Source organism: Ostrinia furnacalis, unplaced genomic scaffold (assembly GCF_004193835.3).
Source record: "Ostrinia furnacalis isolate ACB-3 unplaced genomic scaffold, ASM419383v2 OfSCF3137, whole genome shotgun sequence".
Taxonomy (NCBI): Eukaryota; Metazoa; Arthropoda; class Insecta; order Lepidoptera; family Crambidae; genus Ostrinia; species Ostrinia furnacalis.
The window spans coordinates 242355-268196 of NW_021133376.1; the positions used below are offsets into that span (position 1 = coordinate 242355).

Below are 25842 nucleotides of genomic sequence, written 5' to 3' on the forward strand. Positions count from 1 at the left end.
TTGATCCATCGACGTAATCATTGGGCCATGAACTCGTTCTACTTGTCTATGCAATGTTATCTATAACTTTTGTGCCTGAAAAATTGACATAAGTTATCGAAATACGAAAAAAATTCAGCAAATCATAATTTCTTTGAAGTCATTTCACTCGATGTTTATCTTGACATAGACAAACGTTAAGACTATGTAATACGTAAAACATTTCGCATTTTAAAAAAGCTAAGAGATCTTAAAATAAATTGCATTGCATAGCTGGCGCTTTGTGAAGATTGAATGAAAAAAAAAAGACTTCCTTCCTGCCCATAGACAATCAATCTACTCTATGATCGATCGCCGCGTTCTCATTACTCGGCCGATACAAGATTGTCCCATCATTTCTTCCCAGAATCTGTTCCCACATCGTCTAATCGTGCTAGCGATCATCACAGCTAATGTCACTAATAAACTATCAAACATATTCAATAATCGACTTTGAATTTCACATGCCAAGGTCCACATTAGCCTGAGCCGCGTTTTCATTCAGTAAGTAGTGTTAAGACCCGTTCATGTCTTGAGGCACTCGCCTATACCTAATAACCGTCAATGATCGGGCCGATTGTGAAAAATATCATTAAAAAACCATCAGCGCTGGTGATTTGACTGTTCCACAGATGATTCGTGCGGCCCGCCATCAACCGCAATCGATTCTTTATATTTTTTTTATTAAATTATTGAGATGCGGTCGACGACGTTGACTGCCAGTTTTACTCGCTAGTGTTTTGTTTTAAAAGTTCGCCGCGAATTGAAATGTCGATGGAGCGCGCTCCAAATTTGAATATTTTTGAACGTTTCACTGTGATTCTGTTTCTAAAAATTTTTTTTACAAACAGTTTCTCATTGGTATTTTTTATTAATACGAAACGAACATCTGCTTCGGAAATAACTAATAAGTATCGAAATTGTTAATCTACGATCTAGCTAACGGATCGATAGATCCCGCCCACTTCAAGTGCAGGGGGAGGGGCGCAAATCGAATTAGCGGGGCGATGCATCGATTAGTGAGGGCGATCGGCAAAAAACAAGATTAGCCCCGAAATCATCGACAGCCAAAAAAAGAACGACCACAACTTAATGGCGGTTTTTGTTCGGAATTCGAAGATTTGAATTCGTAATTTCCAACCGCAACGTTCGAATCATTTGTCAGTGACAATTTTTTGGTTGCAATCGATTTTTAAATACAGGTTAAGGTTTCTTCGGTTCTGTTTTACGTTTTCGCCGAAGTTTTTGCGGCTAATTAGATAATTACCGGCGAAAAGTTCCGACGAAAATAGTTTTGTGAATACAAATCGTTCGTTTTTGCGAGACGCGACATCAGTTAATGGTATTTGTTGCATTGGTAAACTCCCCAAGGTTGTTGTAGCCATATTTACACACGATTCATTAACTAATATAATTATTTAGATTTCTATCAAATTTTTCAGTACTTGGTAAAAGTTTCGTTATATTTAAAAAAAAACTGCTTTTCTTATTCATATCCTTCAAGCAGTTCTCATCCAAAGCGCTCTAATTACTATTTTTAGAATTTCACAGCAATTATCTTATTAGGGCCGCAAAAAGTAGACTTTGGGCACTTTGGGCTATGTGACGTCAGGCATGGGAAAGTTAGCGATTTTTTGCTTCAAAGGGCCACATTCCCGTCCCCAAGGTTGTGGGAACCGATCGCATTCCGTTCTGTAGGGAAATGTGACAGTGCTTTCTACACCTTCCGACTTGGCACGACCGATCAGCAGAACAGAATAACTGAGCCTTGAGTCATTTGAGGTTCAGAGGGCTTAGTAAAATACATCAAACGTCGTCACTAGTGAGCGCGTTAAAAAATACATTAAATGTATGACGGATTGTACAGCGCCCCTAGCGGACTTTCAAGATCAAAAATTTACATATTATTTTTTAACGTGCTCACTAGTAAGGACGTTTGATTTAAACTCACAGTCAGCCCACTGCTCAGTCATCAGTATTATTGAAGCCGAAATGGCTTCGTCATCGTAGGTATGTCAAAAAATTTTCAGAAGTAAACTAATACAATGTAAAGTTCCACAGAGTAAGGGCTCGTTCCCATGGCAATCCAGTAATGCAGGATCCTGTAAAACTGAACGGTCTGAACACACAACACACTGTTGTGTGTGTTTGAAATTCGAATTATAAATTAGAACGGAGCGGATTTTTGCGGGACACTGCAAACGAGATCCTGCAAAAAACGAGAGGTCTCCGTGGGAAGAAGCCCTTAGCTACTTGGTCATAGAAATGCAGTATGACCCTTTTCTATCACCATATTACTACAGCAGTTGACCAAACAATCATAAAGAGTTGTCAAACACGCACGAGTTAAGTTAAGGACACCTTAAGAGCAAAATATTTGACGATTTGTAAGTACTATTTAATAGTCTATCTATACAAATAAAGAAATTTTGACTTTGACTTTGAGTGTGGGTGGGCCATTAACTGACCACCACTCCTGGTCGATCCCGATCAATCGGAAGGTCTAAGGCACTAAACGTTTACGACTCGATACGATCACTGATTTATCGAGCCGATTAATTTGCAGCCAATGAGCGCGGTAGCTTTTTAATCTAATTAAGGATTCCAATTTTGAATCTTCAAATTTTTTACTGTTCTGGAACTATTTTCAAAATTCAAAAATAGAATTAGTTCTAATTTTTATTTTTCGTCCTGCCTATTCAATACCAGGCAATGTATTCGACTTTTGAATCTTCTCTACTGTTCTATCTTTTAAAAGTTCCAAAATAGAATCCGCTCTTCAAATTTTTTTTCGTCCCGCCAATTCATCAAGGCAAAGGCATACGACATTAAAATTTTAATGAATTATCTATGATAGGTATTAGAGCTATAATCTGTATCTCTATCTCTTAATGGAACATAACGTCCATCCGCAATGGTTTTAAAGAAAATGAGTCGTTAAATATGATAAATAAACGCACCGACTTGTAATTTGATATAAATACGCCTTCCTGCGGTATGTTAGTGCTTATTTGTGATCAGATAAAGTTGTGATTGAACGAGTGGACCTTTGATTAACTTCGGACGTAGAGATGTGTCATTATTACAATTACCTTCATAATTAAACAAGCTCCTGACCGCGGTTTCAGGAAATCCTCAAATTCATCAAAATCTGTTAAGTAATTTTTTCATGAGGTAGCAACACATAGTATAATTATTAGTAGAGTCATCTTTTAATTATTGTTTTTGACACTAACGTTAGTACTTAATAACCAACCATAATAAATACGCTACTGTAGTTTCATAAAAATTGTTGTGATTTTGGCATCAAGTACCTAGCTAACCATCACATTAAAATGTTATTATGGCAAATGGTGGTAGGGCTTGTTCTAAGTCCGCCTGGCTAGCTACCACCATCTTACCTAAGTCTTACCATCAGGTGAGATACAGGCCAAGAGCTTGCTCGATGTGGATTAAAAAAATTCGGTAAAATTAGGCAATTTTTAATCCAAATAAAGATAACTCTTGAAAAATCAATCAACTCGCCACTAGATGTCGCCGCCAATTGAACAGGTGCACTTAATCGGTTTGATTATTCGATTATCGCCATTCGATTTCGTTTCCATTCAATTACGCGATAATAAAACGGGTGATCGTTCGAGGTTTTATAGTTCTTAATTGTTGCTTTTATAAGCAGCGTCTTTGAAGGCAGCCCTTGCAGGTTGTTAAATATAGCTTTAAACGGATCACTCAGGATTAGTGATGTTCGTGTTACGCATTATCGATAAAATGGCGGTAGTAAAGTGTTAAAGTCAAAGCGCTCACTGCATTGATCAAGGTTTGTGACTATGAGATGCGAAGAATGAAAGTTTACATTTGATTTTCTTTATAGATTCTGTTAAGTTGCTAGCTGTGTCCGGAACTTTGTAAGCGTGAAAATAGTTTGAATAATAATTTTATTCCCGTTTTTGCAACATTTTTCTTTACTGCTCCGACCCTATCGGCTGTAGGGTGATTATAGTCTTCCTCGATAAATTAATAGGCTATCCAACAAAAATATTTTTTATCGTAATCTATTGTTTTGTTATCATATAAAACGGTTAAAAATTTTATTAATTTACTTCAAATTAACCTGTTATTATCGATAGGTACCCGTATTATCGATGTCCAATACGATATCTATCATTTCCCACCACTAATCCAGATGGGTGGCTAATAGTTTACGAGTATTGGTTTTGATGGCGACGGCATTAGCTCGCTGGGCTTAATGTCCCACTGCTGGGCAAACGTGCACTTACATTAACTGCGGAGCGATTTGATCTCGAAACTGGCGCCTGATAGAAAATTTAAGTGGTAACAATAGAAAATTGTGCTTATAATGAACTTTAGTTTATGGCCGACTTTTGCTCTTAACCGCAAATGCTAAGTTCATTTCAATTTTAACTGAAGTAAAATATACAAAAAGATTTGAATGGTAGCTTTTGGGATCGGCTAGAACAATAACTGTCTTTTTTTGAGTTGATTTTAGGGACATTGTTAGTACAGTCGACAGCACATCAAGTTATACATTTTCGATGCAAAATAGCCTGTATTACGACGAGATAAGATGCCACTGTGTTTAGCTTGATGTGCTGTCGTCTGTACATTTTTTTTAAAAAGACGTCTTTTGTTTTTCTGTGCTGCATGCAATGAGCTAATTTCATTTCAATTCAAAGTGAAATAAAATATACAAAAAGATTTGAATTAAGATGTATGTACTTACATAGACACAGTTAACAGTTTCAAACTAGTGTTATTGGTATCATAATAAAAACTAGAAGTTTAACATCTCTACTCAACCTCATACTTGACTTTTGTAAAGACAGTGATATTAACTATATTAATTATCAGGTTTATGAACGAAGATTGAAGGCTGTGGGCTTATTTAATTATTTCAAATCACAGATCATTCGGAATTGAATATTTTACTGTTAATATTCAGCATTAAAATATTGCTTTATAGATCCTAATTAGATAGCTTTAAATAACATTAACTTGATTGTTTGTGCCGTTTATTATTTCTTAACCTCGTAACACCGAGAGGTTAAATTTTAAAGGAGGCAAGACCGAAGGTCCTTTAAAAAGTACTAATACTGCCTTCAGAGGTCGCGGGAAGAGCCTGGATGCGGGCAGCGCAGGACCGTTCATTGTGGAAAACCTTGGGGGAGGCCTTTGTCCAGCAGTGGACGTCATTTGACTGAAGCGAACGAACTGCCTTCAGACAAATTCAAAAAGACTAGATTCCTCAAAACTAGTTGCTTGTAAATTAATATACGAAAACAATATTAATATTTTTCAACTATAAAGCACAATAAGACTTCGTGCGACTCAATAAAATGGTTCGTGCTCAAGCGAAGCATGATAAAGCATTCAAGAAATTAAAAGCTGTCCTTGCATTTCTGCAATTTCTAATCGATAGCATTCGCGGCACGGCATATGTTAATACGATGTAAATACCCCTAATCAATGTGCCTTGAAGGAACAATACTATCGGAGGCAGAATTCAAATGTGAATATCTCCCATCGGTTCCCTGTACAATGAATATTTATTGTACACTTTAGTACCGGCTATTGTTCATAATTTGTCCTTTACATGTCCCTTATCGAAATAGTAAGCAACATTTGCATATGCGAGCTTTTACTCGAAACAAATAGAAGATAATGCATGAATTCTATGCTCTCAAGTTTCGCTATGAACCTTTATTTCTTTGCATAGGTTAAAACCTTTTTCAAACTGGCCATAGAAATGTCCTCTTTGTAAAAAAAACATAAAAAGGTATTCAAACTTTTTAAATCCATTCCATTTGATGTTCGAACTATCTACGTGATAGGAATTTTCCCTTTTGTCGAAAGCCGTTTTGAAATTCGAATCGCTGTCACTGCAATTCTAATTTTGAATTTGTTATTAGTTCTGAGTAAACGCGTTCTAATATGCGTTTGAATGTTTGTTTTTTTAATGCTCTTTGTTGGGATAATAAGGCAAAGGAATATCTTTGTTAAGCCAAGTCAAATAATGTCTGCTAGTGATTGAAACAGCAAACATTTTATCGACGCTATTGAGCTCGTAAATGAGCAAAAGTTTTTAAATATTCCAAATTCTAACCGCGGGTTGTGCTAAAAATAAACATCAAAGCCGCCATATTGGAACCGGTACGTGTCTCAAATCGGAAATCAAACGATTACTCGATATTAAAAGCATTATCATAATACGTGCATTAATTGACTTACCACCGTTGACTCGGAGTCAACGTGTCTAAAGTCATAGATCAGTGATCATTGTCTATGGTTATTGCATTCGAGATTACAGGTTGCTATTGATAGATGACGCTAATGGTGCTGTATGATGATTGAGTGTTTTTGTAAACAATGACACGATCGTTTTGATAATTGATTTCAAATTTTATTGCTTTGACATTCTAATTTTAATAGTAGTGATAATTTGCTGATTAAATCATTTTGTACATAATTTGAAACATAATAATCTTCTTAGGCTGAGTTGCACCACCTAACTTTAACGGTAACTATGACGATAACCGGTGCTTTTTGTATGGAGTTTGACAGATTTTTGACGTTTGTCAAAGTTAAAATAAGATGGTTCAACCCAGCCTTAGTGTATTATTTATTTATTAAGGTACAGCAACATATTGCAAATCATGGCTTAACAATAATAATTAAATTATTACTAAATTATTGTTGTAATTGTAAGTATTATCTTCATGATTCATAAATAAAATCATGAATGAATAAACTTAATTGATAATTAAATTTCCAATTAAGCCTTAAGGAAACACACTAGCTACAATTATCTATATTCAGTTTAATTTCGCAACTTCCTCAGTTTAGATATCATCGGAATAACACAATGCGATCCGACCGATCAGCCTTCAGATACTGCTAGAAACAATAGTTAATAATTGGCCATGGAAATCATGGAATCACCATGGAATAGTGTAATAATGAGCTTTGACGAGGATGTTAAGCAATACATGCATCAAGAATAGGTGACCAAAAGTAAATAAAAAGATGTGCAATGATAAAACAATTGCAATTGCACTTCGTTCGTTCGTTCGTTCGTCTCAGCCAAATGACGTCCACTGCTGGACAAAGGCCTCTTCCAAGGTTTTCCACAATGCACGGTCCTGCGCTGCCCGCATCCAGGCTCTTCCCGCGACCTTTACCAGATCGCCGGTCCACCTAGTAGGTGTCCTCCTACCACTTTAGCGCTCACAAGTTGGCGCCACTGTCTTCGCGACTAGCAAGTGACAGGACCTTACTCTACAGTGGCGCCAACTGGTGAGCGCTAAAACGATAGCCCTCATTGCACTTATTGAACCAGATATGAGAGAACTCAAAGAAGCAATTAATTGAAGACCATGACCTAAAGAGGCTGATTCTCTTTACTTAGATTTTGGCTATCAGTTGGGGTTGTACAATGTTATTAAATCTTTTATAAAAATTCTCGAATCAACCTGGATTGCCCGATATACAATTAAGACCTACAATCCATGTCTTGACACACGAGTGAATACACTTTTTGGCTCAAAGTCAAAAGTCAAAATTTCTTTATTTGTATAGACTATTAAATAGTTCTTACAAATCGTCAAATATTTTGCTCTTAAGGAGCATCTACATGTCTCATTATCTTTTTACCCTACCAGCGCTTCGAGGCCAACATTTGGCAAGTGCTGAGAAGAAGCGCCGCAACAAACTCAGTCACCACTATCTGCCGGTTAATATAAATAAATAGAAAAAACAGTAGTAGGTATAGTATTTGATTCAGGAGCAGTTCACTGAATTTACCACGCATTCTTGTATGGTGTATCTTATAAGAATAGATATGCTAGTTTGTTTCATCATAGATCGCACCTGCACCCTTCAAGTTAGATTATGATCAAGAAGTGGTCAGCATTAATAAAAATGACACTTAAAAAACCACACTTACACAAACATTAAAAGTTAAAACGGTTATTTGACCGCAATTACGTATTATTGTCCAAACGATCGTGTCCCAGTAATAGGAGGGTGGTCTTATCACCGGTCGTTATTCCAAAACAATAGTTGAACAATAATAGTTCGATTGGGTCCGACCCGTGCGAAGTAATTGATTCCATTGGCGCTATCTGATACCGGGCTATTGTTTGAGGCATTAGAATGGTCGCAATTTGGTATTCTGCAATAGTGTGAGGTCTCAATAATGTAGGATTGGTTGTTTTAGAGGATTTGTACGAAATTAAGTAACCGTAGGTTAAGTGGTGCTAGCGATTGGACATTAAGATTGGACATTGTTCCCAGAAGAATACTGGTTTAACTTGACTGTCTAAAAAGAAAGATGATTTCGTGATTTGGAGACAGTAGGAGGTCATCAGATGTTTTCAGGATTTATTACATACGGTTGGAGCTTGTTTGTTAAAAGCCTTAAGAAGAGAGGGTAAAATCTCTTATGGATGAGAGAACGGAGTGCTTATCTACTATCAATATTGAAAGTCTAGAGAGTCTAGAAGTAGAGATATGAGTAGTTTAGTTCCATGAACCTTACCTGTTGCCAAAATTGCGCGAGTAGATATATCCTTTCTTTCTTAAAGAGCCAGTCCATCGAGTGCATAGCTTGCACCTCCGCCTCCGGTGCGGGCAGACTGGCCGCGCCCGTCGGGTGCATCCGGACGACCGCTCGCGCCGGTAACTCAGCCCCGACTCATCCCCACCACTCCGCGCGAGCGCTTAAATACCACGCCGCCGGATACCCGCATTCTAAACCCGAAAAATAGTGACGGCCAACTTCCTTCGCGATTATCGATTGTTCTTTTCTCGACGTCGCGTGATACCTGAAACAGAAAAAGGTTAGCATTGAAAGGGGAAGTTTCCGATACTATTGTGTTAGACAATCGGCTACTGGCTGTATTCGTGCGGAAATTAATTTGGGCGCAGGTTCGATGTTCAGCCCGATAGGTGGAAAAAAAGAAAATTGACAGGTTCGTGACGGTTAAATACCAGTGGCGTATTTATGGAGCGTTTTCAGCTTTGGATTGCCGATAGCTTTCTCTTTTGATTTTATTTTGTAATAGAAAACTAGAACAGTTTTACCATACGACTTTGTTGAGTTGAGACACAATTCACGAGCGTTTTTGTATCGGCTTTTTTGGGCTATGGGCTACAGATATGATCTTTTTTGAAATTCCCAAACCCCAATGACTTTATCTACGCTGTTCTATTTTAATTGCTAAATAAATTTGAAAAATCGCCCCTATAATTTATGCAAAGCGCGGCTATCGGCGCTCGGATCTATAAGTCGTAGCGATCGCACGACACAGGGGCTCAAATTGTCACGGGCCGAAACTACGGTACGAAGGCGAAACACCTAAAAACTAAGTTATCGCCACCTTAAACAAAGAGCTGTAAGCCACGACTTGTAAATTTTGAGTTGTGGGCCAAGGGGTAGACAATAGCGATACCTAAGATTGTTAAAGCCTATTTTGCAATTAGTGTGACTTTAGTGATAATTTACTTCTATAAGTTTCTTTTAAAATATTGTTTTTGGCCGCAGACCAAGCCTTGGAAGTTTTCAATTAAGGTCTCTTACAAACACACACGGTGGACATCAACTTTCAAAAAATCTTGTTCATAATTATTTTCTTATTGAGCTTATATGTATATCAAATAGCTGATTTATCAATCATTGAACAACTTGTAACTGCAGAATAAAATTGGTCTATTGACCGTTTATGTATGGTAAATAAATATGTCAAAATGACAATTTTTTTCTTGAGGTAAAAGATATCCGACGCGACGACGGTTGGAAAATTAGCCCTTAATAAATTTGTGTTTTATTTATATCTAGTTAAGGAAATATTATTCTTCAAAGTCGATATCCGCTACCGCTCATGCCTCGTCCGTGCTTAGAAGGTGGCGGGCGGCGAACCGGTGAATTACTAGCGTGTCAATCAATAAACATGATAAGTGCGAGAGTTCCGTGCCGCGATATGCAAACGAGCGCGGTCGATATATCGATGCTACTGGACACCACTATTGTTGGGTTTATCGATTGTAGGTCAAGTGGCGTTAGAACGTTCGTTAATGACGTCCACTGCTGGACAAAGGCCTCCCCCAAAGGATTTCACATCGACCGTCTTTGTGGCATTAGAAAGTTATAGAAAAATGTGTTGTTTCAGTTAAGGAGGCGTATTTTGTGGTACCTACCCTACCTATGCTAAAAGTTCTAACATGACAAGGGAGGTCGTATCGTATGTGATTGATGGGTGTGAAATATGTAACAAATTGAATGCTTCTCAAATATATTTTTTCAGAAATAATCGCAGTATTCTGTTTTAATAATGATCTCTATTAGATACTATTGCAATGAATATAATAAATCATCACTGAAAAAGTTAATGAACTATATCGATAGCAAATTACTTCACGCACATCACTACAAATAGTTCACGACTCGATTGCCCATATCGATTCCTCATAAATTAGTTTCCTATTAAGTACTATTCCTGTTAAAAAAAAACTATAACAGATCAAATTTAATTACAGCAAGAACAATTATTCCGTGTTCTATCCCCCTTTATGAGTCACACAGACAGACAAAATGTTAGTCACTGGTTAATATTCATTAGGGAGAGATTTCAGATAAGCGCCAGACTTATTAACGTATTGATACGGTGTTTTAGGGTTGAAACGAGGGATTTTATAGCGGAAAGTAAGTACTGCAGACTGAAGTGGATTAAAAAAAAGTTTTGAATTGAAATTACATATTACGCAGTTTTGTCGTTAGTCCACCTTGTGGGTGGACGTCTCACGGTGCGTTTTCCATTACGCGGCCTCTACTCCAGAACCAACCAGGCAACATGGAAAGCATTGGGGGAGGCCTATGTTCAGCAGTGGACGTCCTATGGCTGAGATGATGATGATGATGATGATGATGATGATGATGATCACGCAGTTTTACGCATTGAATAACATAGAACACAGAACTGACCGATGGGGCAGCAAGGTTTTGGAGGCCACGTACCGGAAAACGCAGCGTGTGACGTCCACCAACAACGTGGACCGACGACATCATAAAGGTAGCAGGAAGGCGATGGACGCAGGCCGCTACCAATAGATCAACATGGAAATCATTGGGGGAGGTGTTCAGCAGTGCACGTCCTATGGCTGAAATGATGATGATTCAATCGAGAAGATGGATTTAACCTATCATCAGCGTGGAATCCGGTGATAACGAATAGCAAATCGCGTTCTAGGCTGTCTGAAAGAAACCTGGACACCACCGACGAAAATATTGTGCAAATGCGGGTAGGTGAAGAAAATTCATCGAGAAAAGCATAGACGAAAGCAGACAGAAGAGATGCGCTCTTCAGTCTGCCCGCGACCATAGTCCATGACTCGTGCCACCGAGTTGAAACGTCGGGAGTGTAAATATCTGTTTACCGTTAAAAAGTGCTTTTGTTGCAAAATCCTGTCTGCAAAAAAATAGTTTAAAATATTTTAAAGTTTGGAGTTCTGAAATTAAAATAAAATCAGAAAAGTAAACTGACCTGCTATTGCTAATTGGGAAATTGTGTAATAAAACACAACCAAAAATAAACTGTGGCATCTTAGTTACCTACTCAAATCTGTAATGTAATTTACTAGAAACGAAATAAAGTTACGAATACAAAACACCTTCGTTTGGTAACATTCAAATTTGAAAATCGAACACCCGTATTCGGAACGTGCAAATGAAACATTTCAAAAAGAGGGCAGTTCGAAAATCGAACGTCTTGGGGTGGACGACAAAATTAACACGCAGCCCACTCGTTAACCGAACAGCTACAGTCGTTCTAATTACGAACATAATAGAGATCAATTTAATTCGTGCTTCAGTTATCAATCTGCAAATGTAATGTTGTATTGATAGCGATCAGCGCAAGAGGTCGCGTGCGTCGCCGGTCTATTATCGGGTAACAACTTTATTTTTCGGCGATCCAATATGTCTACTACAAAATAAAATATAAATCGTTGGAAATTACGTAGTGGTGAATTAGAATTGTAAATGTGCCGTGACGTTAAGTGGTTTGTGTTCTATTGGCAAGGACTGGCAATTGAATTTTGAAGGTAAGGCTTGCATTTATGTACTTTTGTGCAGCGCTCATTAGGCCCGCATTGTTATGCTAATTTGACTAATGTATTTATAACTTTAGAAAACAAAATGGCATGTTATTGAAATCGCTTGTCGTCTGCTATGAGATACTATAGGAAATCATTAACTAGGCATATTAATCTATCACCTATCTCCATTTATATTTTTTACCTAAGTATTTTTTCGGGATTGAATTTTTCTTTTTTAAATCACTTGGGGGTTGAAATGCCGAACTAAGGAAAAGGCATCGATTGAAAGCAAAACTTCGCCGTCACGAACCGTCTTTTTCGATGCACGATAGATTTTACTGCTGTCGGTATTGGCTTTTGTTTCACGACAGCCAACTGTTTTGCTGGTGGGTTTCCCAATTTCATTCCATTATGAACTTTGAGTTGTAGTAAATAAGTATTAGGATGAACTTTTGAGACTGTAGCTGAATAGTTTGCGAGAAATTATTTCTTCGGTTGTGTTCTAAAAAGTTTACGCGTGTGAGGGTGATCTTACAGTTTTGTTATATTTACGACTGTGATAAAAATGTTTGCGGCCATGTTTAGTTTTCGAGCACCTGTCGACGTTTCTCGAGTTTACACTAAAAACGTTTATCGATGAAGTTTGATAGGTAAATAAATCGTTCGCCCGCACTTTTATTGGGGGACTAAATATTTTTGTCACTGAGAGTTGGTACTTTTCCATTGTTTTTTTTCGTAAAAAATAGTTGGTATAGTCTCCGACCTCATAAAGGTAGCAAGGCGCTGGATGCAGGCTGCTACCAATCGGTCATAATGGAAATCAATAGGGGAGACCTAGAGCTATGTTCAGCAGTGGACGTTTTTAAATGGCTGATAATATGATGATAATAATTATGATCAAAGTTAAAATCCATTATTTACACATTTATAAAATGGAATATTGTGAGTTTTAATGACAAAGGTATTTCTCATTGTAGCGACTGTGCTGTAAATACGGGCCAAATCCCCGATGTTCCATTTTCGAATTCCTGTTCTTTTTAAAGCCATCGACATTGAACTCGCCTATCGGTTCTTTTTACTCGATTTCGATATTCAGAATCTGCGGTAGCTTTGCACTTTGAACATCGGCAATTCGATTATTTCATTGCCGGTCTTTGATTGGCGATTTTTACCGGTTTTTTTGCTCGTGTACGGTTTTTCTTTGTCGGATTTGGGTTGTTAGCTTTGAGAAGCGGTTGTGTTCGACTTTGATTGATATGGGCTTAATGGCGTATTGTGAAAGTCCATGTTTTGTTTGTCTTTTACCCTTTACCTTTGACATTACCTTGACTGCTCAAACCATTTTCAGCTTTATCTCCATAGTCATAGTGAAAATAAATAACTACTTATTCGTTTTAGGTTTTGGAATTGGCGATACAATCCGTTCTATTTCCTATCGTAACTACCAGTACTCATGCACATTAATCGTATTTATTACCCATATTAAATGCCAAGAGAAATTATAATGACTGAAAGAAACAGTAATCATTTTTAATGTTTGATTAATGTAACAAAATAAGTCGCAAGAATACCGTTATTAAAATACAATTGCGTGCGTGTATTTTTTCATTAATCGTTGGAAACTTTTGAGACAAAGAGATGGTATTTTATTCATTAGACCCAAATTTAATGCGCTGACATTTTGTAAACAAAATTAAATTCGATATTGAAAAAAATTGGTCACGAAATTGGTAATCATCGAATGTTAACTTAACGGTTGGATATCACGAGACTATTACTCGATTGTCAAGATCGATACAATTGAATCGAGTCGCGCGTGTCTCGAGCAGGTGTGGCTGTCACTCTATTTGTTTTTTCAGTTGACAGCTTTAGCAACGTTCCGTTTTTAAAATCTTTTGTTTATGGCCTATTAAAGTCGGAGTAAATGACGTTCAAAAGTGAAATGGAGGTGTCCGTGAAAGTTTACGTAAACAATTTGATTGAATAATTTCACGAGAAATTTTGTAAAGAAATAGTATTTGCTGGAGTACAATATTACATGACATGACGTATTATTTGATCATTGACTATGAAACTTTAGTTAGGTTGTGCCTTTTCTGTAAATGTCTGTACCTAAAAATAAACTTTTCCTTGTAGGTACTAGGGTAGTTTAATTATCTATTTGGTTTATTTCAAGTCGACAATAGGCCGTCTATGAAAACTGAAAATCAAAAATATGTTTTATATTCGGTAAAGTTGTCTTTTAAAGAGCACCTTTATTTATACTTCTTGAGTTAAACGCATGTTAGATGTTTGAACTAGAATAGAAGTCCTTAAAGCTGAGTTGCACCAGCTTACTTTAACCATAACTATAACAACCGGCATTTTTTTATGGAGTTTGACAGAATTTTTACGTTTGTCAAAGTTAAAGAAAGATGATGCAACTCAGCCTCACACCCGTATTCACAAACGATACTTGCTTAAGTGAAGCAGAGCAGTTCTGTGATTGGTTCGTGTGTGACCCTGTGCGTCCACGCGCACTGTGAGACCTCATAGTAATGTTTGTGAATACGGGCGTCAGTCTTGTAAAGAGCCTAATCAATTTTTAATAATAAATAGAAGAAGATCTGAACATAAAGCCGTGGTCAGACATCAGCGGTGATTACGAAGCTCAAGCTCACAACGCCAGGGGCGGCGATTAGTGGTTATTACATTACCAATGGCTAGGGCTGCGACATGTGTGGAATACGAGTAGGAATAAACAAGGATAGTGGTTATCTATAGGTACTAAAAATGCCATCGATAAGTACTAAAAATTCTTTTTTCTCAAGCATTTTTATAAAAATTGAGTTTAAAAGTGTCTGTCGCAGATGATTAGGTAACTCTTTGACATGTATAGCATATGGAATAGACGCGTATCAGCAAGAACAGAAGTTTTAAACACTATTTTTTTCCGAAATCTTTTTACATAGTTATAAGAAATCGATTGAGCTTCAAATGTTTATTTTTTCAATGATTATGCTTACACTTTACTAAACATAAATGAATATTAAAATTTCAACGTTAGCAACAATTAAAAACCGTATGATATATAGGTTTGAAGAAAGGGGAGAAAGAAGGCCGAGTTACGTCATCACCAAATATTTCACTACCATACTAACAGTTACAGGATGAGTGTAGTGTAGGTACTGATAGCTCTTGATACCTTCGTTATTTTTTTTGTAATTTGTAATATTATTATATTTTTTCATAGTGAGCTTCTGTGTGTACCTGTACTACCGCTGCACGCAAGTGCATATCGCATTAACCACTCGTTAATTTTATTATGATCGATCGCCCGTCCGCTCACGTTGGCCGCGACTGTACCCACCGCCATTTTTATTGTTTTTATTTTTTTCTATTAATTTTGTTTGGTTTTCTACTACGTAAGGTTAAAAAAGTTTTTTTGTAACCATATCAAAAGTTCATAGATTTTTAAATAAACGTAAAGCAATTTTATGAATCTTTCAAAGTTATTGTCCATTCATCAATCAATTAGTTATAAGATTAAAACAGATCACAGACATTAAAATTAAGTCCAACACCTATCATAATCTAGTTCAAAATCTAGACAACTATTATTAAACCCACTTACTTTGACGTTATTCTAAACCATAAGGTTAAAGACCCTTTGTTTTTATTTTGTTTTGTAACTCAATTGACTAAACATAAAAAACTAATATTTTTCCTTACAGTCATCAATACGTCAAAAGTTGTTCTAAACGACAATAATTAGGCAATATTTCTCTATTTCGGTAGTTAAAAGATGCCATTGACAGAGTTATACTAAAAGAGGGTGGGAGAGTGACAAAAAACTTCCAAAGTCTTGCGTGATTGTTTTATGGACTTACTTCGATGTTAGTTGAGTTATGACGCCTTAAAATCGAGTTAGTAAGTCAAAAGTTTATACTGAAACTACTTGGGATTTGATTTAGGTTTACAGTGAATGAATGTAGAGTTTTTTAGAGTGAGTAGCATCGTTTTCGTGGTTTGACCGAGTCCAAGTGTCCACACTTGGTCTGCCTTGTCAAAGGTTGGGTGTCCCTGCTGGAACAAATAAACTGAAAAATAAATTTTATTTTGTGCAACAGTTGCAGAGCAGTTGCAAGTTGTTTGATTATGACGTTGTATGTAGGCTCTCCTTTTTCGTTCCCTGAAGGTGAGCTCTACCAATTTCCCTTGTCTCCAGATCTAAGGTGTTCAAGACCATTTGAGTCTGGCTATCACATTTCCAAAGGACATTCTATTACGAGTCATTAAATCACATTTTCCTAGCTGATGCTGAATGGTTTCAGTCTTCTTCATAAACCAAGTTTTTAAGAAGAATCCCAAATCACATCATCATCATCATCATCATATCAGCCACAGGACGTCCACTGCTGAACATAGGCCTCCCCCAATGATTTCCATAATGATCGGTTGGTAGCGGCCTGCATCAACACTTTCATATTGACGTCATCTGTAGTTTGATGTGAGTGAGGTACCTAAAGATGGAAAAAACTTTTTCCAATAATGATATTAAATCGGAACAAACACTCAAGAACAAGTAAGTATATTTAGATATACGTTCTTCCTTTACCGATATTCATCTCAATAAGGCAGGGGAGCGACAGAATGTGTCCCAAACCGAATATGACGGTAGACTGTTTTTTACCCGCTTTACTTTGGGGTGACTGCGTTTTGGTGATATCATTGGGACAGTTTTTTTGTATATTTATAAAAAAAAAGAGATTTTAATGATCCTAAAGCATATCGATATTGAAGTTGTAGCTTCCAGGGCTCTACCTTGGAAGCAATATATCAGTAGAAATGTTCACTATAAATTATACATAAACTGATTTGCTGTCACCTGAACATTTGTACCAATATTATTCTGAGTAAGTACTTAGCTTTTTTTGAAACTTTAGGTCTAATTTTAAGACATCAATTGTTGTTCTTTTAATATTTTCCGTTCACGCTTAATATCCTTTCTGTTTCTTTAGGCTATTATCTTATACTTATTTTCTCTTGCCTCGCCTTGTTTTAAAACTGCTTGTCATTTAAACAAGTTTTTACAAAAACAATGCATTTTTATATTATGCTATTTCGCTTTTTCGAGACCGTTAACATAAGAAACTTTTTACACGTCGCTTTCGTTTCGCAGTGTCGATAAAAACGTAAGCATCACCTGTCTCGACAATCGCTAACGAAGCGAATCAATCAATGGCTATTACGATACGCTAACTGTTCGTCTGGCGGTTGCTCACTGGTTAACGACTTAATTGGTTAAGAGCAGATCATGCGTGCGCGCAGATATACGGTTTCAAGTTTTTTCGTTGAATAATCAGTTTTTTCTGGGAATTTAATCGATTTTATTGCAATGGATGACCCGGGTGTTCTAGTTACTAATGAACCTAGAGTTAATTGATAGATCTATAAGTTATTTTTTGTTGTTTGCTGAAGAAATGTGTGGCTGCTTAGTGATCATTTGAATTAAACACAAGCAAACTCAATCATATTAATTTGACAGCTAAATAGAAAGAGTTAATTATCTCAGACAGAGAAAAGTTCTTTTAAAACTCATACCATGCTTTAAAGAATAAAACTTTCTTAAAAATTAGAACTAAAATATTTGTTTTAATGCAAAAATTAACACCAAATGGCAATACGTCGTACAAAAGAGCGTGCCTAATGATTTCAGTACAGTCGAATAGGTCTAAATTGTAGATAGCATTAAATGGCTGAACAAAGAAGTGCGAATTAACGGCGACTGTACATGCGATGCATTGCCGTTTAGTATAATGCAGTATAAGCGACTTGTATGCATTTTTGTTTTAGTGATGTAGAACCGTAGGTCTGCAAGGTCAAACGTCGATATTCCGTCCATATTAGAAGTCTGAATTTCTGTTTCTCTTTTTTTACAATTTATTTTAATCAAGTCACTTTTTTAGTCAGTCTCAGATTTAATAAGTAAATCCACATTGTAACTTATAATTTGTTTCTGTTGTTAAAGTTACTTATAAAAAGTTTGATTGTAATAAATTTAAGGTTACCATTATGCTCTTCATTTTAATAAATGCATGTAATATACACAGTGTGGTAAAATATCCTCATAGAGAAGGAAAGGAGTAGTTTAGTTATGAAATAATATCGATAGTTCAACTAGGTTTTTTCTCAGCACTAGCTTTAGCAGATGTTCGTTGGTAGGTGTGAAGTTTTTATGATTATCTGTGGCAATTATGGTAATATTCGCCTTCAAAGCGCCGCCACATCTTGCGACTTGCAACTATTTGTATTGATTAGCATACGCGCATTAAATACACGTGTTTATATGTATAAGTTAACACCAGGGTAAGAAATAACTAGGTGTTAATACAACGCTAAGATTTGACTGTAATGATAGCTAAAAAAAATTCAAATATCTCAAAAATTTAAATAATGTGTATTTTTGTTTTTAGTTTTATTATTTCCTTGGTTCTTATTTTTTTTGGTTCTTATTGTGTATTTCTTTTACAATTTCTTTTTCTCGGGAATAAAAAAAAATCAGAATATAACATAATTAAATTGGAATAATCTTCAGCCTTTGACGGATCATGATTTGGGTTACTATCACAACATAAACCAAATTTTATCCCGCATTTTTGTTAAATCGTGGCCACCCTACTCTCCCCTGTGTGGGAGCGCATATTTCGAGCGATGTCAATCGGGATGAGTTATCGACACTATACGGGGTTCCCGTAGGAGAATCTATGGACTTCTCGCTACTTGTTTATTTTAGTTCGATATACTGAACTAGTTAGGGAATTAACTGTATTTTTGTACTATACAAGAGCTAGAGTTAGTTGTGACTGATAATGTTTTATGTGCAATCCAGAGGTTTAGATTCTCTTGACTAGAGTTCTTGGTTCAATTCCCAGCTGGGAAACATGGACCTGCTTTAGTGAATTTGTTCTTAGTTTAATTGAGACGTTGTTGAATATAAAACTGTATACTGAAAGATTTTTTGTTTTGTTTAAGGTACTTTTGTGAAGAACAGCAAGCTTACATCATCAGAGATCGCATTCATCGCAGCACTCCTCAGGTGAGATTATGTTCTATTTAAAATACATTTTAAAATCAGACGCTTTCGGCAGTTCATAGATAGAGTCTATCATTAGGTTTGTAATCTTTAACAATCCGTACAATAGAACTATGAATAAGATACAGTTTTTCAAAGCTATTAAAATGATTTCCGTTTCGACCAGCAGTAGAAATACATCTGCAAATGCCAATCCAACTCCAGCTTGATCCAGAGCCATATTGAAATAATACTCAATCCCCAACTCATATCAATCTCTGCCCAAAACTTTCTGGCTAATTAGAATAATATCCAATGATCATACTCATAATAGGCCCGCGTGATCTGTACGGATTGCGATCGATAAATTAAGTCGATGGCACGTCGCGCGTCACGTGAGACGGATATAGATCGGACAGGGATCGATGCATCATCGTCCCGTCACCTGTTCGGGTGTTTGTCTTCAATTAAGTATGATTTGGTTATTGCGGACTTTGGTGATCGACCGTGGGGAGATCAAGAAGCAACAGTTTTCCAGCCACTTGGCCTACTTTTAGCTTGGTCCATGGGCCAAGTCGTTGAATGAATTTAAAAAAAATCTACCAGCAACCGAGCCCACACTAAGGCTGGGTTGCACCATCTTACTTTAACTTTGACAAACGTCAAAAATCTGTCAAACTCCATACAAAAAACACCGGTTATCGTTAAAGTTACGATCAAAGTTAGGTGGTGCAACTCAGCCTTAGATTCTAGAATAGATTTTTGTTGATTTGTTTAACAATAAGCACATTGACAGTGGGCCCAGTTGCTGGAAAAAAAATCCAGCGGCTTGGCCCGTGGACCAAGCTAAAAGTGGGCCAAGTGGCTGGACTCGCTCAGATATAGTAGCTCAGGCAATATTGATGCTCATATTCTGGTATCTCAAGCAATATCGATTACTAGAATGATTACCGTGGTCCCTGTAGAATATAATAATTATGTCATATTTTCAGTAAATGTAAAGGTAGGTAGTGGACGCAGGCCGCTACCAATCGATCAACGTGGAAAGCATTAGGGGAGGCCTATGTTCAGCAGTGGACGTCCTATGGCTGAAAAGATGATGATGATGATGATGAAATGTCGTAAAAGGCGGCTAAGACACAAATATGCGAACATCAGACCTCTCCAACTTGCCTGGCCAGGGTGGGGAATGTAGACCAAATCTTCAATTTGTCTCTGGTACCTAATGATGGTTGTTCAGGAAATTAGAAAGGATCGTGCTTCTGTATTGATGACTTAGTGAGCTGATGGTGAATAGTAATGGAGATCACGTCTTGTTAAATGCTGTATACCATCTTCTCGAACTAACGATCATATAAGAAAATATGATGGTGGATTGAAGAAAATATGATAATCTCCGGAACTACTGGTCCGATTTGAAAAATTCTTTCAGTGTTAGATAGCCCATTTATCGAGGAAGGCTATAGGCTATACAACATTACGCTACGATCAATAGGAGCAGAGCAACAATGAAAAATGTTGCGAAAACGGGTTTTCACGCGTANAAATAAAAATGAATTGATGTTCGTTAGTCTGATTAAAACTCGAAAACGGCTGGGCCGATTGAGCTGATTTTGGTTTTAAAATGTTTGTCGTAGTCCAGGGTAGGTCTAAACGGTGAGCAAATACGCGCGCGATATTGTTTTTCTGTGACAGACAAAATTCCACGCGGGCGAAGCTGCGGGCGGAAAGCTAGTAATAAATAGAGGAAGATCTGAACATAAAGCCGTGGTCAGACATCAGCGGAGATTACGAAGCTCAAGCTCACAACGCCAGGGGCGGCGATCAGTGCCTATTACCAATGGCTAGGGCTGCGACATGTGTGGAATACGAGTAGGAATAAACAAGGATAGTGGTTATCTATAGGTACTATAAAATGCTTTTTTCTCAAGCATTTTTATAAAAAAAATAGTTTTAAAGTGTCTGTCGCAGATGGTTAGGTAACTCTTCGACATGTACCTATAGACGCGTATTAGCAAGAACAGTGGCTATAAATACTATTTTTTCTGAAATCTTTTTACATACTAGTATTAATGAGAAATTCATAGAACTCCATAATAATGTTATTTTAATGATTACCTTTGCACTTTACGGAATGTAATGGGCATTAGAAATTGATCATTATTTTTCATAGGTAGTGAGTTATAGGTTTTGAATTCGGAGGAAGGGTTGAGGGACGTCACTGTCAATATTTTTATTTACTACACCAACAGTTAGGGTATGTTTGCTAATAGTAGGCTCTAGGTGTATTCCTTGCTACACATTTTTTTTAAATCTATGATAAGATAATATTTTAATATTATATTTTTTTCATAGTGTGCTTCTGTGTATACCTGTACTACCGTTGCACGCAAGTGCATATCGCATTAAGCACTCGTTAATTTTATTATGATCGATCGCCCGTCCGCTCACGTTGGCCGCGACTGTACCCACCGCCATTTTTATTGTTTTAATTTTTTTCTATTAATTTTGTTAAAGGTTTTCTACGGCCTATAAGAGAAAAAAGTTTTATTGTAACCATACCAAAAGTTCATAGATTTTCCAAAAAACGTAAATCAATTTTATAAATCTTTCAAAGTTATTGTCCGTTCATCAATCAATTAGTAAGATTAAATCAGAATCCAAGACAAAATTAAGTCTAACACCTATCTCAAGTCTAGTTCAAAATCTAGACAACTATCATTAAACCCACTTACTATGACGTCATTCTAAACCGTAAGGTTAACGACATTTTGTTTTGTAACTCAATTGACTAAACATATAAAACTTAAAATTCAATAATTGACATTAAAAAAAACTAATATTTTTCCTTACAGTCATCAATACGTCAAAAGTTGTTCTAAACGACAATAATTAGGCAATATTTCTCTATTTCGGCAGTTAAAACATGCTATTGACAGAGTTATACTAAAAGAGGGTGGGAGAGTGACAAAAAACTTCCAAAGTCTTGCGTGATTGTTTTATGGACTTACTTCGATGTTAGTTGAGTTATGACGCCTTAAAATCGAGTTAGTAAGTCAAAAGTTTATGTACTGAAACTACTACGGATTTGATTTAGTTTACAGTGAATGAATGTAGAGTTTTTTAGAGTGAGTAGCATCGTTTTCGTAATTTGACGGAATCCAAGTGTCCACACATGGTCTGCCTTGTCAAAGGTTAGGTTCCCCTGGGACAAATAAACTGAAAAATCAATATTTTGTGTAACAGTTGCAGAGCAGTTGCAAGTTGTTTGATTATGACGTTGTATGTAGGCTTGACTACCTTATTGTCAGTGCAAAAAAAAAAAAACAATTTCGGCTCTCCTTTTGCGTTGCTTGAAGGTGTGCTCTACCAATTTCCCTTGTCTCCAGATCTAAGGTGTTCAAGACCATTTGAGTCTGGCTATCAAATTTCCTAAGGACATTCTGTTACGAGTCATTAAATCACATTTTCCTAGCTGATACTGAATGGTTTCAGTCTTCTTCATAAACCAAGTTTTTAAGAAGAATCCCAAATCACTTTAATCATCATCATCATCATCATATCAGCCACAGGACGTCCACTGGTGAACATAGGCCTCCCCCAATGATTTCCATAATGATCGGTTGGTAGCGGCCTGCATCCACACTTTAATATTGACGTCATCTGTAGTTTGATGGGAGGTACCTAAAGATGGAAGAAACTTTTTTCCAATAATGATATTAAATCGGAACAAACACTCAAGAACAAGTAAGTATATTTAGATATACGTTCTTCCTTTACCGATATTCATCTCAATAAGGCAGGGGAGCGACAGAATGTGTCCCAAACCGAATATGACGGTAGACTGTTTTTTACCCGCTTAACTTTGGGGTGACTGCGTTTTGGTGTTTTAATTGGGACAGGTTTTTTTATACATAATTTTTATCAAATCCATAAAAAGAGATTTTTATGATACGAGTAGTACCTATATCGATATTGAAGTTGTAGCTTCCAAGGTAGAGTTAAAAGCGATATATCAATAGAAATGTTCACAATAAATACATAAACTGATTTGCTGTCACCTGAACATTTGTACCAATATTATTCTGAGTAAGTACTTAGCTTTTTTTGAAACTTTAGGTCTAATTTTAAGACATAAATTGTTATGTTCTTTTAATATTTTCCGTTCACGCTTAATATCCTTTCTGTTTCTTTAGGCTATTAGCTTATACTTATTTTCTCTTGCCTCGCCTTGTTTTAAAACTGCTTGTCATTTAAACAAGTTTTTACAAAAACTATGCATTTTTATATTATGCTATTTCGCTTTTTCGAGACCGTTAACATAGGAAACTTTTTACACGTCGCTTTCGTTTCGCAGTGTCGATAAAAACGTAAGCATCACCTGTCTCGACAATCGCTAACGAAGCGAATCAATCAATGGCTATTACGATACGCTAACTGTTCGTCTGCCGGTTGCTCACTGGTTAACGACTTAATTGGTTAAGAGCAGATCATGCGTGCGCGCAGATATACGGTTTCAAGTTTTTTCGTTGAATAATCAGTTTTTTCTGGGAATTTAATCGATTTTATTGCAATGGATACCCGGGTGTTCTAGTTACTAATGAACCTGGATTTAATTGATAGATCTTTATGTTATTTTTTGTTGTTTATTGAAGAAATGTGTGGCTGCTTAGTGATTATTTGAATTAAACATAAGCAAACTCAATCATATTTGACAGCGAAATAGTAAGAGTTAATTTACTCAGAGAAAAGTTATTTTAACACTCTATGCTTTAATTAAAGAATGAAACTTTCTTTAAAATTAGAACTAAAATGTTTGTTTTAATGCAAAAAATTACCACCAAACGGCAATACGTCGTACAAAAGAGCGTGCCTAATGATTTTAGTACAGTCGAATAGGTCTAAATTGTAGATAGCATTAAATGGCTGAACAAAGAAGTGCGAATTAACGGCGACTGTACATGCGATGCATTGCCGTTTAGTATAATGCAGTATAAGCGACTTGTATGCATTTTTGTTTTAGTGATGTAGAGCTGTAGTTCCGCAAGGTCAAACGTCGATATGCCGTCCATATTAGAATTAGCGAAAGTTCTTTTTTGAATCACTTTTTTATGACAGTTAATGTTTTTGGCTTGTCTCAGATTTAATATGTTAACCTAAAATATCACTTATCATTAATATATTATGTCGTTCAAGTTACTTAAAAGAGTTTTATTGTAATAACTATAAGGTACGATAGAGTTAACATTCACAGTACTATAAATAATAATAATAATAATAAATACTCTTTATTGTACACCACATAAAAAGAAATAGAAAGAAAAGGAACACATAAGGTACAATTAGGCGGTCTTATCGCTATGAAGCGATCTCTTCCAGACAACCTATAGAGAGGACAGTTACTTAAAACAAATGAAGGGGAAGGCGGTGTCGACACTAATGAAATAAATAATAATAAACACAAGTGTAAAATTTTACCCAAAATAATACATACAAATAATACATAAAATATATTAATATATACATACATATATAGCATATAATATATACATACACATACAATTCTTATAAAATCAAATTAAGGAAGGAGTAGTTATGAAATAATATCGATAGTTCAACTAGGTTTTTTCGCAGCACTAGCTTTAGCAGATGTTCTTCGGTAGGTGTGAAGTTTTTATGATTATCTGTGGCAATTATGGTAATATTCGCCTTCAAAGCGCCGCCACATCTTGCGACTTGCAACTATTTGTATTGATTAGCATACCAGCATTAAATACACGTGTTTATATGTAAGAGATAAGCTAACACCAGGGTAAGAAATAAACTAGGTGTTAATGCAACGCTAAGATTTGACTGTAATGATAGCTAAGAAAATATTTAAACATGTCAAAATCTTAAGATAAAGAAAAAAAATTGGAATTTTGCTTTTTGGTCTATTTTTTTTCTTGCGAATTACACGTTTTTTTAATTCTAATTTAAAATACGAATATAATCTCAAGAATATCTAGCAAAGTTCTGCGTAGATATTTTGACTGATCACGATTATTTTCACTTTTATAGAAAGCCAAATTTTGTCCCACATTGCCGTTAAATCATGGCCACCCTACTCTCCCCTGTGTGGGAGCGCATATTTCGAGCGATGTCAATCGGGATGAGTTATCGACACTATACGGGGTTCCCGTAGGAGAATCTATGGACTTCTCGCTACTTGTTTATTTTAGTTCGATATACTGAACTAGTCTGTATTTTTGTACTATACGAGAGCTAGAGTTAGTTGTGACTAATAATGTTTCATGTGCAATCTGGAGGATTAGATTCTCTGAACTCAGAGATTTTTGGTTCAATTCCCAGCTGTGACAAAAGGACGTGCTTTAGTGAATTTTAAATTAAGACGTTGTAGAATATAAAACTGTATACTGAAAGATTTTTTGTTCTGTTTAAGGTACTTTTGTCAAGAACAGCAAGCTGATGATCAGAGATCCCATCATCTCTCCTCAGGTGAGATAATGTTCTATTTAAAACACATTAAAAATCAGACGACTTCGGCAGTTCATAGATAGAGTCTAACACCAGGTTTAAGGTTTTTATAACCAAGTTTTCACCATTAACAAAATAGAACTGTAAGATAGAGTTTTACAAAGCTTTTAATTTGATTTCTGTTT

The 25842-nt window shown here is 36.2% G+C and overlaps 1 protein-coding gene across 5 annotated transcripts in view; it reads right to left on the bottom strand.

Annotated features, from left to right (window-relative positions):
* The window catches only part of cut (homeobox protein, cut), a 198333-nt gene that overhangs the window by 148450 nt on the left and 24041 nt on the right, over positions 1–25842 (bottom strand). For all 5 annotated transcript variants that reach the window (XM_028310898.1, XM_028310896.1, XM_028310901.1 and 2 more), the window contains exon 2: positions 8573–8858. In XM_028310898.1, coding sequence (XP_028166699.1) covers positions 8573–8692 — 120 coding nt within the window. In that variant the 5' untranslated portion in view covers positions 8693–8858. The remainder of the gene's footprint in view (positions 1–8572; positions 8859–25842) is intronic.